This window comes from Heteronotia binoei, chromosome 15 (assembly GCF_032191835.1).
Source record: "Heteronotia binoei isolate CCM8104 ecotype False Entrance Well chromosome 15, APGP_CSIRO_Hbin_v1, whole genome shotgun sequence".
In the NCBI taxonomy this organism is placed as follows: Eukaryota; Metazoa; Chordata; class Lepidosauria; order Squamata; family Gekkonidae; genus Heteronotia; species Heteronotia binoei.
The window spans coordinates 53,222,841-53,237,974 of record NC_083237.1 but is presented as its reverse complement, the minus strand read 5'-3'; the positions used below and the strand labels follow the sequence as shown (position 1 = coordinate 53,237,974).

The 15,134-nt window shown below is 48.5% G+C and overlaps 1 protein-coding gene across 1 annotated transcript in view; it reads right to left on the bottom strand.

Annotated features, from left to right (window-relative positions):
- MLLT6 (MLLT6, PHD finger containing) overlaps positions 1–15,134 on the bottom strand; it is a 135,613-nt gene that overhangs the window by 79,604 nt on the left and 40,875 nt on the right. Inside the window, exon 7 of the mRNA XM_060255338.1 lies at positions 14,118–14,225. Coding sequence (XP_060111321.1) covers positions 14,118–14,225 — 108 coding nt within the window. The remainder of the gene's footprint in view (positions 1–14,117; positions 14,226–15,134) is intronic.

The window sequence follows — 15,134 nt, the reverse complement described above, 5'->3', positions numbered from 1 at the left end:
TTGGTATATTCCAACACTGGAGAGAAGAAGATGCCAAAAGACCAACTGAAAGAAAACGCAAGCGTTTCCTCTCCTTACTGGAACTGCTTTGGCTTGTGCTTCCAGGTTAGTTGTGGAGCTCTTTGTTCTTTCCGATTTTCCCAATTAAAGAACTCACTGGGAATCTCCTACATTTCCGCGCAGGCCAAATAATTACAGTAGACAGCTCCTGCCAAGTGGCACACAAAGCATATTTAAATACATCACCGGCTGAGCCGGATGAGGTCTTGGTTTCCCTTGCCAACCTGGCTTTTTTAAGTTACTACAGTAACTCCCTTGAACTTTGGGATACTGGGACGAAGCCTGATTTTAGCACTCGGGACGCTATTTCCATGTTTCAAGTCAGAAAAAAAAAATTGATTTGATTCACCCACACACTGGACTGGAAAAAGAAAAGTTGCAAAACACATTAACTGTCATTCATAATGAATTGTTCTACTTGCAGAAACAGGCTACAGGATAAAGATAATGACTTGGATTCTACCCAAAATATCCCCTGACAGAAGAACTCCTATCAACAGAGTTTGACTTAATCACCTCCCCTCTCTTGCTGCCCTCCAAAACACCCCCAAAATGCTGCTGGGGGTGGAGACAGGACCTCCAGAAATAGCATAAAAGGGTCCAGGCGAAAAGGTGTGAAAAACCTCAGCTTGAGACCCTGGAGAGCCGCTGCCAGTCTGAGTAGACAATACTGACTTTGATGGACCCAGGGTCTGATTCAGTATAAGGCAGCTTCATATGTTCATATATGTTCAAGGGTTACGATCACATAGAAGGCAATAAACCAACCACTTTTCAGTGTGACCTGTGAATTTACGTATGAGGGGGCTGATAAAAGAATTTCTCTGTTCAGATATTTTATTGGAGAGAGACAGTGTCTCAGTCCCTTTCCATCAAGAGCACACTAGATCCAACACAATATAATTCAACTACGTGACTCTGAAATCAGGTTGTTTCAACCCTGTAATTTAGGAATGGCCATTCACAAAACCTCCATTTACAGAGACAGTGTACCTTGGGGAAAAACAGCCTGGAAATAATGCAACAAGGCCTTCATGCCCCATATGTGAATCTGGCTGACTGCTCTTGCTGGAATAGATGGATCTCAGCTGGCAAGGGTAGTCCTATATTATTATAATGTAAAGCTGTTTGCCTCCAGACGGTCCCCAAGAACTCAACTGGTATATTACTCGGGTGGGGCAGTCAGGTTGTATCCATGATGCACATACCCCAGATTAGGGTCCCTGTGTGGCGTTCAGATGTGCAGCTAGCCGTTATTTCCATGGATGAGAAAGTGTGCAATCCTTTCCTGACCCTGTTTACTGTCCCTGTCAGAATCTTGAGCTCATATCTTTAGGCTGAAGTTGTTAAAAATACAAAGCCAAGAAAAGCAGGGGGGGGGGGGGAAGAAAACCCAAGCTTTGTCAACTAGGGCTGGGTAAGGGCCAAAGCAAAAGCCCCGTGGCGCAGAGTGGTAAAGCTGCAGTACTGCAGTCCTAAGCTCTGCTCACAACTTGAGTTCGATCCCGGCGGAAGCTGGGTTCAGGTAGCCTGCTCGAGGTTGACTCGGCCTCCCATCCTTCCGAAGTCGGTAAAATGAGTACCCAGGTTGCTGGGGGAGAAGTGTAGATGAGTGGGGAAGGCAATGGCAAACCACCCCGTAAAAAGTCTGCCATGAAAACGTCGTGAAAGCAACGTCACCCAGAGTCGGAAACAACTGGTGCTTGCACGGGCGACTACCGTTACCTTTTTTAAGGGCCAAAGCAGATGAAGCACTGAAAATTCCATGAAGAAAACTTCCAGTGTTTTTTCCTTTTTAAACACCCTCTATGAAGAGCCCTGGTTTGGATTGGAACGCTGGCAAGAAGGATTAAGCCTCCCTGCCCCAACACACACACACACACACTTCCAGGACCCAATATAAAGAACCAGTTATCAGAGATGCAAACGGTTCTGCAATAAGTAACTGGCCTTGTTTTGCACTGGATGCAGAGAAAGGCAGTCTAGGAATTTTAAAACAAACAAGTTAATCAAGCCCAACCCTATTTCCTTAAACAATGCAATGATAAAAGATACTTCTTGCATGTGGAGCTAACTCTGCATGAAGCTAACCTTTGGCTGAGCAAAGGAAAGCCTTTGGTGAGGGCTGGTTTCAGTGGACCTTGCTTGTGAACTTCTCAGTGGACACCTTACAGACAACTGTTAGAAATTGGATGCTGGGTGGCCTAGGTTCTGATCCGTTATGGCCAAAACCATCAGGAGGTCCACCAGCCAGGCCAGAATGTGCTTCTATAATGAATGGACTTGCACATACAGAATGGATTGGGTCTAGACTTAATTGCCATTTCCACTGCAGACCTTCCCCCCACCCTAGCATTCCTCAGGGTCCCCCATCCCACATTTCATGGATATCAGTGGACTGCAATGAAGGAGGGGGAGGCAGGAACATTCTTTTTCCACCACTGGAATATCTGGATCCAACCCAGCCCATTGGGGATCCATTTCTAGGAACCCAAGCAGCCTTCTCATCATGGATCTGGCTTGACAGCATAGTTAGCAGATCATAAATCATGTTGCACGGTTTCCACCCCAAATTATTCTGTGACATTTCCCCCCAAAAGTGATGTACAAGTCTGCCAAAGACAGAAACATGCACCTGGCCTTGGGCTATGTCTGGTAGCTTCGGATCACACCAGTTCCTCCACCACTCCCTGATCCGCAGGCCTCTTCTCGCAGGAGGCAACTTGCAGAAGGAGCTGGCAGCTGCCGCCACTGGATAACTTTGAGATTTCCCAACGGACCAAGCCAGAGACGAAGTTCGTGGAGTGCCGAAATTCCAGGGCTGCCTGCTTCAACTGTCCAAAATGCCTCCGAGGGAGAAGCAGCTGCCTGCAGTGCTGGAGAAGGTCCGGGAGGGCAATTGACCTCCAGACACCCAGCATTTTGGGGAAAGCCAATCCAGATGGGTAGCCGTCTGCAGCGGTGGAAAAGAGCAAGAGTCTCAAAGAATGACAAAATCTGTGGCAGGGTCAGCTCCGTAGCCAGGATTTTAAAAAGGGGAGGGGACTTTAAATTTTTCAAGGGGCCCCTTCAATAGGGTTGCTAAGTCCAATTCAAGAAATATCTGGGGACTTTGAGGGGGGAGCCAGGAGACTTTGGGGGTGGAGCCAGGAGCAAGGTTGTGACAAGCATAATTGAACTCCAAAGGGAGTTCTGGCCATCACATTGAAAGGGATTGCACACCTTTTAAATGCCTTCCCTCTTTTGGGGGTCATAGAGTTGGACCCCTAGATCCAATCTTTTTGAAACTTGGAAGGTGTTTTGAGGAGAGATGTTGGATGTTATGCAGAAACTTTGGTTCTTCTACTTCAAAAAACAACCCTCCCAGAGCACCAGATACCCGCAGATCAATGCTCCATTATTCCCTAAGGGAATTGGTCTCCATATGGAATAACAGCGTGCCCAGCAGACATTTCCCCACCCCCCTCTGCTTTCTGATGACCCTGAAGCGGAGGGAGGGCCTCCAAACCGGGGGATTTCCTGCCCCCACTGGGGGATTGGCAACCCTACCCCTCAGTGGCCTTCCCTCTTGCCCCTCTCCCAACGCCGCCACCCCAAATAGCTGTCTGCCAACTGCTCCGCCACTGCTCCACACTCTCCCCTTCACTCTCCCAGCTGCCACCTCTGCTTCCTCCCTCCCTCCCTCCTCCTTCCTTCTCCGTGATTCAAATCTAATGGGAGGGATGGCAAGAGCTGATCAATAGGCCCTTTAAATTGCATGGGAGGCAGGCAGCTGCTCACGCCACCCCTCCTGCATGATTTCAACCATGGGGAAGGAACAGGGGAGGGAAGAGGAGGAGCCTGGGAGAGCTGCAACAGTGCTGAAAGGTCAAGGGGTCCAGGGGTGGAATTCTAGCAGGAGCTCCTTTGCATATTAGGCCACACACCCATGATGTAGCCAATCGTCCAGGAGCTTACAAGGCTCTTTTTTGTAAGCTCGTGGAGGATTGGCTACATCAGGGGTGTGTGGCTTAATATGCAAAGGAGCTCCTGGTAGAATTCTACCTCTGAAGGGGCCCAACTGGAAGTCAAGGGGCAGGGCTCTCACAGACCCCCTTCTGGCTACTGGCCTGAGCAGGGTAGGAGCTTTCGTGAGTCACTGCTCAGAAGAAGTGCCACAGATTTTGTTAGTCTTTCAGGTACTCCTGGACTCTTGTTCTTTTCTACAGAAGAAGGCATCTATTCTCCGGGGGACAGACAAGAGGGGACAAGAAGGAATAAAGGTTTCTTCCCCAAGGGGGATTCACCTGGCTCTCAAACTGGAGTGGGGCTTGCTGGGGCACCCACATGACATTGCCCTCCACCTCCGCTCCTTCCATTGTATTCTGTGCTTTATGGAGGTTTGCAGTAATCTTTCACAAGCCAACTTTGTTCCAGTCTTCCTGGAAAGACTGGAGGCAATGTGGGTTTGTCCACACGCAGACAGGAAAGTGTGGATCTCCTCACTTCCTTACCTGTATGTGGCCTCTTTTCCTCCTATACCTGGCATTCCATTTTTTTTTAAAAAAAAATCAATAATAGGTATATCCTGGTGGTTGTTTTTTAAAGCCAACAATTCCTTTGACAGCACAGATGGATGGAAGTGGTAGGCATGAGGACAAAGGGAGGAAAGAGCAGAGATGTGCTTGCTGCATTGAGACAGCAATGAGACCACATCAGGGAATCGCCTGTGTATGGCAAGTACTTATCAATGAAATCCAGAAAAGAGCACCCCAGTCAAGTCCTGATCATTAATATGCCACAGGTTTAAGAGCTTTAAGCTTTAAGAGGGGATTCGATAGACTGGAGAGCCAGTTTGGTGTAGTGCATGCTGGCTGGAGCTGATGGGAGTTGTAGGCAAAAAAATCTGGAGAGCTACCGTTGGCCACCCCTGGTGTAGTGGTTAAATGCATGGACTCTTATCTGGGAGAACCGGGTTTGATTCCCCACTCCTCCACTTGCACCTGCTGGCATGGCCTTGGGTCAGCCATAGCCCTGGCAGAGGTTGTCCTTGAAAAGGCAGCTGCTGTGAGAGCCCTCTCCAGCCCCACCCACCTCACAGGGTGTCTGTTGTGGGGGGGAGGAGGTAAAGGAGATTGTGAGCCGCTCTGAGATTCAGAGTATAGGGTGGGATATAAATCAAATATCTTCTTCTTCTATTGATGGAGGATAAGTTTGTCAATGACTACTAGCCATGATGGCTGAATGAAACCTCCGCATTCAGAGGCATTAAACTTCTGAATCCCAGAGCCAAGGGGCAACATCAGGGGAAGATCTCAGCCTCTGTGCCTTGTTGTTGGCCATCCAGGGGAACTGGTTGACCACTAAGACAGGATGCAGGAACTCCTTTGCATATTAGGCCACCTGATGCATACCCCCTGATGTTGCCAATCCTCCTGGATCTTACAGGAGGCCCTGTATGAAGAGCCCTGTAAGCTCTTGGAGGATTGGCTACATCAGGAGTGCGTGGCCTAATTTGCAAAGGAGTTCCTGCTACAAAAAGAGCCCTGTGGACCACTGGTCTGATCCGGCAGGGCTCTTCTGATGTTCTTATGTTCGTATTATGCTTGTCAAGTAGTGGTTAAGAGTGTAGGACCAGTACCTGGGAAACCTGGGTATGAATCCCCATTTGTGCCACAGAAGCTCACTGGGTATGCCCTTTGGCCAGTCGTTCTTTCTTGCAGCCTCACTTATCTCACAGGGTTTGTGAGGAAAAAATGGAGGACATAACAGTGTAATCAGCTTTGGGTCCCCAGCAGGGACGGTGGCTCAGTGGTAGAGCATCTGCTTGGTAAGCAGAAGGTCCCAGGTTCAATCCCTGGCATCTCCAAAAAAGGGTCCAGGCAAATAGGTGTGAAAAACCTCAGCTTGAGACCCTGGAGAGCCGCTGCCAGTCTGAGAGACAATACTGACTTTGATGGACCAAGGGTCTGTTTCAGTATAAGGCAGCTTCATATGTTCATTGTTCAATTCCAGGGCCATGATGCAGAGGCAAGCAATAGCAAACCACCTCTGAAACGTCTTGCCTTAAAAACATGTCTAGCTTAGTGGTGCATAATGCTAAAAGACTAGAACTTCCGGTTGCCAGACAATCTTAGGACCTCCTGGCTACACTACATGCACTGCCATATGATAATTAATTAACCATGAAGGAGAGGAGAAGAATATAACCCACACTGGGTCCATGCTGGAGAGAAAGGCAAAGGTATAAGTAAAGTAAATAAAATAAATTAAAAGAGCATACTAAAACAGTGTGGGGGGGCTGTTGATCTGTGAGACAGGGGGGAAACCCAGAAGATGGGACAGCTGCAGGAGAACGTTGCGTGGAAACTGTGAGGAGGAATGCTGAGCTTATGGTCTGTTGTGTGTGTTATGTTTCATAGTTAGAAGTTCCTGCCAGGCTCATTGGAGCCTTTTAGGACTGAGCTTGGGGACTTAGGAACAATGGATAGCAGGATCCAAATCCCTGCTTCCCTGGTCCAATCACTGGCCCCCTGCTGGTTCAAATGACCCAATGGTGTCCTAGCACGGGAACTTGGGACTGTATATAGTTGGCCCAGTTCAGCAGTCTTTAGTTTAACCGTTGCCCTGCTGTAACACAATAAAGAGCTTTGATCACTACAACCGCATCTCTCCATGCATCGAACCCACTATGTTGCATGGTCCAAGGGGAAGCTGAGTCCTCAATTAGTGGGGAAGTTCTGATTCTTTTCTTCCCCAGCCAAGACTGTTTCCAGGGCAGAAACATTAGCCTTGGCTTCTGGAAGAGTCCCTGAAATTGAGGCTATGCCCTTTTCGGCCTTTATCAGAAGAGGCCTGCTGGATCAGACCAATGGTCTTACACAGTGGCCAACCTATTCCTCTGGAGGGCCAACGACAGGGCACAGAAGCCAAGGCCTTCCCCCGATAAGAATATAAGAAGAGCCCTGCTGGATCAAACCAATAGTCCGTCTAGTCCAGCATCCTGTCTTACACAGTGGCCAACCTGTTCCTCTGGAGGGCCAACAACAGGGCACAGAGGTTGACCCCTTCCCTTGATGTTGCCTCCTGGCTCTGGAATTCAGAGGTTCACCGTCTCCGCATACGGAGGCTCCCCACCATCACCATGGCTAGTAGCCATTGATAGACTTATCCTCCATGAATCTATCTAAAATTCCCTTTGAATGCTGTTTATTCCTGCGACCCTCGCTACATCCTCATTTTAATCACGCTCTGGATAAAGGCCTTGTTCTAGGAGGGGCAGGGGAATTAGCTGCTCCTCAAACAATTTTTTAAATTTGGTGTAGTGGTTAAGTTTCTCATTTGGGTGAACCGGGTTTGATTCCCCACTCCTCCACTTGCACCTGCTGGAATGGCCTTGGGTTAGCCATAGCTCTGGCAGAGATTGTCCTTGAAAGGGCAGCTGCTGTAAGGGCTCTCTCAGTCCCATCTACCTCACAGGGTGTCTGTTGTGGAGGAAGAAGAGAAAGGAGATTGCAAGCTGCTCTGAGACCCTGATTCAGAGAGAAGGGCGGGGTATAAATCTTTCTTCTTCTTCCTCTTCTTCTTGAAGGTGCCACTGGACTATAATTGTGTTGGAGAGCCAGTTTGGTGTAGTGGTTAAGTATGCGGACTCTTATCTGACAGAACTGGGTTTGATTCCCCACTCCTCCACTTGCAGCTGCTGGAAAGGCTTTGGGTCAGCCATAGCTCTGGCAGAGGTTGTCCTTGAAGAGCAGCTGCTGTGAGAGTTCTCTCAGCCCCACCCACCTCACAGAGGGTCTGTTGTGGGGAAGATAAAGGAGCCACTCTGAGATTCGGACTGGAGGGTGGGATATAATTCCAACTCCTCCTCCTCTGTCATCTCCAGATTTTAAGAACACAGATTTTAAAAAGCCAAGAATCTTGGCTCTGCTGCCTTCCCTCCTTCACTGCTGTGCAAACATAGAATCCTCCTCCTCTAGTTTTTTGTGTCTGCTCTCCAAACTGCCTGCCACTCATCCTGGCTGTCTCTCCTCTCTGCCTTTTTGACCACTGCTGCTGCTGCTGCTGCTTCTTCTTCTTCTTCTTCTTCTTCTTCTTCTTCTTCTTCTTCTTCTTCTTCTTCTTCTTCTTCTTCTTCTTCTTCTTCTTCTTCTTCTTCTTCTTCTTCTTCTTCTTCTTCTTCTTCTTCTTCTTCTTCTTCTTCTTCTTCTTCTTCTTCTTCTTCTTCTTCTTCTTCTTCTTCTTCTTCTTCTTCTTCTTCTTCTTCTTCTTCTTCTTCTTCTTCTTCTTCTTCTTCTTCTTCTTCTTCTTCTTCTACAAACCCATTCCATCATTTTTTTAACCTGCTTCCCTCCTGGCTTGCTTTCTCTTTTCCTGTTTCCCCTGCTTTTCTTGGCTTGCCTTGTGGTCTGTGCTGAAGCCAAACCACCCTTGGCTGCGGGGAAGGAGACAAGGAAACTGGACTGCCTGAAGCCCATCCAGTTCCAAAGGCAGAGAAGCAGGGATGAACTCAAGCCAGGGCTTCTACAGTTTGCAAACCACATAACAATGTGGAATTCTGGGTTCTGTAGCATATGAAATCAACTTCTAAAAAGGGACTGTAGGGCTTGACATGGGGTGAGGGCTCCCTACGGTTGCCAAGCCCAATTCAAGACATTTCTGGGGACTTTGGGGGTGGAGCCAGGAGCAGGGTTGTGACAAGCAGGATTGAATGCCGAAGGGAATTCTGGCCATCACATTTAAAAAGACCACAAGCCTTTTCAATACCTTCCCTCCATTGGAAATAATTTAGGCTAGGGGCACCTTCTTTTGGGGCTCATAGAATTGGATCCCCTGGTCCAATCCTTTTGAAACTTGGAAGGTGTTTTGAGGAGAGGCATTGGATGCTATGTTGAAAATTTGGTGCCTCTACCTCAAAAAAAAAACAGACTCCCAAAGTCCCAGATAACCACAGTTCAATTCTCCATTATACCCTATGGGAATCAGTCTCCATTGGGAATAATGGAGTGCCCGGCAGACATTCCCCTCCCCTCCCACTTTGATGACCCTGAAGTGGGGGGAGGGGCTCCCAACTAGGGGATCCTCTCCCCCCACCTGGTGTTCTGGGGTTACCGTTCCTTATTTTGTATAAGAAGGCTTATACGTAAAAATTAATATATTAATTATTTCTCTATGTTGGACTAATTTTCTATGATTTTTGGACAGAAGCTGGACTTCACGATAGCGTTTGCATTTGTCTATCCCACCTCAATTTATGACACTTTACAATATACCAGTTTTTATGTTTCTTTTTTTCATTTATTGAGCATTATGGAGCACCAGGAAATGGAGGAAAGGTGGCTCAGTGGTAGAGCAAAATGAAAAAAAACCCCAATGTGCCAACAGAATAAAAAAGGAAAATGCCAGTTGATAGATGAATGATTTATTATACAAAACCCCTTTCTGTTTTGCTGCATAGGCTTTGTCAGGGGGAATCAGAACATTTTGATGCAGGCTTCTAACTTCCCCCAATGAAGCCTGCACAGCAACATGCATAGATGCTTTGTATAATAAATCATTCCCTCTATCACCACTTTGGTGTAGAGGTTAAAGTGGTAGACTCTAATCTGGAGAACTGGGTTTGATTCTGGACTCCTCCACATGCAACAGCTGGGTGACCATGAGTCAGTCACAGTTCTCTCCGAGCTCTCTCAGCCCCACCTCCCTCACAGGGTGTCTGTTGTGGGGAGAGGAAGGGAAGGCGATTGTAAGCTGCTTTGAGACTCCAAGTGAAGGGCGGGATATAAATCCAACTCTTCTTCTTCACCTGGCATTCCCCCCCCCCTTTTTTTCAGTGGCCAGAGCATCTGTTTGGCATACAGATCATCCCTGGTTCAATCCCCGGTAGGCAATGTGATAAATTCTCTGCTCGAGAGTCTGGACAGCTGCTGCCGGTCTGAGCAGACAATACTGAACTCAATTGACTCCAAGAATCTGATTCAGTACAAGGAAGCAGCTTCATGTGTTCCTATGTTCATCATAACTACTTTGCACCTGGATTCGCAAACAAAATGTGTCACTGAGCCTCCTCTCCCCGTTTGCCCTCTTCCGGCTCCTCTCTCCTGGTCTCCTGGGACCCACCCGTTACAGACAGAAGGATCCACTTTTGGGTCTCAACCAGGGCCTTTTTGGTATAAAAAGTCCAGCAGGAACATTTGCATATTAGGCTACACCCCCTGACATCACCATTGTTTCACACAGGGCTTTCTATAGAAAGAGCCCAACAGGAGCTCATTTGCATATTAGGCCACACCCCTTGACACCATGCCAGCTGGGACTGCGTTCCTGTGCGTTCCTGCTCAAGAAAGTCCTTGTCTCAAGCACAGCTTGAGAATCATTTCCCTGTTCCCAGGCTGCCTTCGCTCAGCAAGGATTCTCTGTTTTGTAGTTAACGTGGCTGTGCTACTACAAACACGGAAGTGTGCACATTGGCAGTGGAGCTTCCACATGGGTCAGCTTCCTCCATGAGCCACCATTTCCCCCCTGCCATCCTACTTGGGGTGTTTTAAAAAAATGATATACCACTACAGTGGCCTGACCTGGATAACCCCAGGCTAGCCTGACCTCACTCAGAAGCTCTGGCTAATATTTGGATGGGAGACCACCAAGCAAGTCATAAGAACATCGGAAGAGCCCTGCTGTTCCACTGGCCCGTCTAGCCCAGCATCCTGTCTCACACAATGGCCAACCAGTTCCTCTGAAGGGCCAACCACAGGGCACAGAGATTGAGGCCTTCCCCTGATAAGAACGTCAGAAGAGCCCTGCTGGATCAGACCAAGAGTCCATCTGATCCAGCATTCTGTCTCACAGAGTGGCCAACCAGTTCCTCTGAAGGGCCAACCACAGGGCACAGAGATTGAGGCCTTCCCCTGACGTTGCCTCCTGGCTCTGAGAATCAAAGACTTAATGCCTCCAAATGTGGAGGTTCCAGGGCTAGTGGCACTGATAGACTTATCCTCCATGAATTTATCTTTTAAAGCTGTTTATTCCTGTGGCTATCACAACGTCCTCTGGCAGCAAATTCCACATTTGAATCACTCTCTGCGTCGAGGAGTATTTCCTTTTGTCCGTCCCAAATCTACTGCCTGCCAGCTTCAATGAACAATCTCAGGTTCTAGGCCAGGGGTCCTCAAACTACGGCCCGTGGGCCAGATGCGGCCCGCTGAGGACGTTTATGCGGCCCGCCGGGTTATGGCAAAATCAGACCGGAAGTGACGTTTGACCTAAACTCGCGTTAGCAACGCACACTTCCGGCACTGGGCTGAGGCGGCGGAGACAGAGTGTGAGGTGATACCCAGGTGAGGTGAGTTCCCAGGCCGGGGTGTGTGGTGTGGGGAAGGGAAAGAGATGCAGAAGACGGAGAACTGACGGCCCGCGGCCTTGTACAGTAACGGCAGTCCGGCCCTTCAACAGTCTGAGGGACAGTGAACTGGCCCCCTATTTAAAAAGTTTGAGGACCCCTGTTCTAGTATTTTGGGAAAGGGAGAAAAAACAAATTTCTTTGCCAACTCTCTCTACCCCATGCATAGGTTTATAAACCTCTACCATGTCTCCCCCCTCCCCTGCTTAGCCATCTTTTTTTTAAAACTGAAAAGTCCCAGACTCTTCAGCCTTTAGGGTTTGTGGAATCTTTCGGGCTCAAGTGCCGTGTTCTACTGGAGAAAGTTTTCCTTCCAGACGTTTCGTTCTCAGCTGCGGAGAACATCCTCAGTGGCGTTGCAGCCGGAGCAGGCACTCTGACCTTCTTGGCTGCTGTGCATTGAGTGCATCTTCAGCCTTTCCTCATTGGGAAGGTGCTCCAACCCCAATCATCTTGCTTGCCCTCCAATCTACATTTTTTTTGTTGGCTCTGCAGTATCCTTTTTGAAATATAATTATCAGAACTGTACCTAGCAGAGCCGGATTGACAGTTAGGCCAAGTAGGCACGGGCCAAGGGGTCCCCGTGTCTTTAGGAGCCCTGGGCCAGCTTTCTCCCCCCCATTTCCCCCCTCTGCTTGCAGCCCTCCCAGCCTGCACAGGCAGCCAGCAACTGAACTGCTCTTGGCCCAACTTGCCTGGTGTGGCTGATGCTGGCGTCATCGCCAAGTTTGCCTCTCTCTCCTTTCCCCCCCAGCGTAGTAAAAGGGGCTTTTAAGAAGGTGCCTGCAGTGGGGGCAGTGGGGTGGGCACTCAGACTCTGAGATAATTTGCGAGGGAGCCTCTGAGGTTTTGACTGCCTAGGGGCCTCCACAGGGTTTAATCCGGCACTGGCACCCAGTATTCCAGACGAGGCTGTGTTGCAGACACAAGAAATGAAAAAAATCACCTCTGTAAAAGTCTCTTGCCTTGAAAACCTTGCAGGGTTGCCGTAAGTCAACTGTGATTGAATGGCACGCAAAAAAAGACACCACTACAGAACTTAATTAAAACAACAACAATAACAGCAATGCCCTTGGTGTCCTGGTAGGGAAAATGGCAGGCGTAAAGAGCTGGAAGAAGGCGAAAAGGCACTGGTGTGGCTGGGACCTTTGCAAATGAGTCTCTTCCCATCCAGACGGTGTGATAATCACACTTGGACTGTGCTCTTCCCATAAAAAGATTGCCTCAAAGCAGGTTCAGCAAAGATCATACTGAAGTCTGGGAAAGGATGGCTGGAGCTCAATTAGAGCCTAACACTGGGTGAATATTCCAAGTAAAAGTGTTCCAGTTTGGACACCAAAGTGGAGGAAACCACATCAGCAGTTAGTCCAGCAACTGTTCCAATTGGCTTATCTCTCACTTGGGATCCCACCATTCTGATCCTAACGCAGAGATGCTGTAATTAAAGCACTTGGGCCATCTCTTCTATCAGTATTTCCTACATTATCATTGTGGTGCTGGCAAAGCTTGTTGTAGCTTTGATCCAGCAGGGCCTGAGCACATGATCTCAACTGAAAGACACGCAAACAGACTCTAGGGGCAGCACTGAGAAACAGCATAGTTCCCAAGAAGGGAAAGAGACCCCTGACTTTGAGGATGCAGGATTAGGAGTAGTCCCAATCTGTTTTGGCACAGAGCTGTTGAAGTAATATTTGTGGCTGGACTGAACAATAAGGAACTAGGAACTGCAAGGAAGGAACTATCGGTGCGTGTGTGTGCAGAGTGAGGAATAGAGAACCATACAATAGTAAGCTCCGGAAGGAAGGTGAGCCACACACCAGCACCTAGTATTAAAACAGTGTATTTACAGAATATATACAAAGCTACTAGCGCAGTGACAAACATAGATCTGAGCGACAAAGTGCTCCGCCAGCATCCACCTCTCGAGTGAGAGAGCTACATACAGGCAATGCAGTCCTTATATATATACATCAGCCAATCAAGGCAGTCCATATACTTGCTGACTCCAGCAGGTACTTTCCCTTAGTCATTGTCCAGCCAGAACCGGCTTGCTGACAAGGTTACTCCGACCTGACCTGTCAGATAGATCCACCTGCTTCCTTGTTGCTTCTGTCATGCTGTGTAAAGAAGGACTCCATACACTGACAGGAACCAGGGCCGGCCCGCCCACTAGGCAAACCAGGCATTTGCCTAGGGCACCAGCAGGGTGGGGGCGCCAAATCTGGCCTCCCCCCCAGGCAAATCCTTGTTTGCCTCCCCAGCCTCCCTTCTTCACAATTTTAATGCCCGGAACTGGCAGTGAAGTGCCCCATTCCTGGGCTCCTTAAAGGCCAACCCCGCCCCCACCAACCGATCAGCTGATCAGTGGGAAAAACTGCAGAGGCTGGTGGCTCCTATGCCCCTACAGCACGCTCACGATCAGTGCTGGGGGCAGCAGCGGCAAGCGAGTCTCTGATAGAGCAGCACCACCCTTGCCTCCTCCCCATTTCCTTCTACACAGAATGTAAATGCAGAATGTACATGCCCTGGTTACACCTCACTGTTTCACTGGATTTCTTTCTGCAATCAGGCCAACTAAAATTAAAAAAATATATATTATATCAGTCTCCGTGAGCCACTGCTTACTAGTTCAATGACCCTGCAGCGCAATAATTTTAGTAGCTGTTATTGTTTTTACCTTCTTTGGTTTTTCATGGTGAGACACGTGCTTCTCTTGGGCAGGGGACGTCGACCGGCTTCTCCTTCCCGCTATGAACGAACCCCCACCGGAATGACGTGATGTCTTCTGAAGGCAAGGGTGGAACCGAAAAGGGGGTGGGATGGGGAGATGGAGTGGCGGGTGAGGAAGAGAAGAAAATGATGAAGACCAAAAACCCCCAAAGGCAACCGTACAGAACATCATAGTGGAGCTTTCTCCTCTATATCCCTGTGTGCGGGTTCAGAGCCTGGTATAGGCAGAAGTCCAAGGTTTTTTTGTACAAGCCTTCTGGCGTGAACCAAAGGGCAACACCCTAAGGCTTCTTGGCTCTCATCCCATGGCCCCCAAAGGAAGCAGACCAATAGATTCAGAATTAGACTAGGATGAGGTTTGGTGTTTTTTCTTTCAGTTATCCAATTTGTATTTTGTAAAAGTGTTTGTACTTGGGTAAGTTTGCAAAGGGGAGGGGAGGTGGCGTGGTATAGTCCAATCTCATCAGATCTCAGAAGCTAAGCAGGGTAGGCACTTGGAAGGGAGACCACCAAGGAAGCCTCTGCAGAGGAAAGCAAACCACCTCTGCTTTTTGCATGCCTTGGAAGCCCCTTGCTGGGGTTGCCATAAGTTGGCTTCAACTTGACGGCACTTGACACACATGTTTGTGAGAGACTTCAGGTCTCCACTGGGGTGAAAAGCAGGGCCATCGTTCAAATAAACAGAAAGGCAGGTTTTGTGGTCAGGACCAAACGAGGGAGGACGAAGAGTTTTGAAAAGCAGGCCCAGTGTTGTGTGTCACTTTGGGCAGCCCCAATAAAAGTCATTTGGCGGATTGTGTTTCTTCGTTTGAGCAAACTATCCTCAAGAAGAGAGTTTTAAAAACATCCCCTCTTCTCAAAATGTCTCCGCCACTTTACAAGCAGGTCCCAAGCCTGAGATCCTTCAAAACCAAGCTTAATTTGAGATTAGGGATGGCACAGAACACAAAAACGGTGGTTTGCT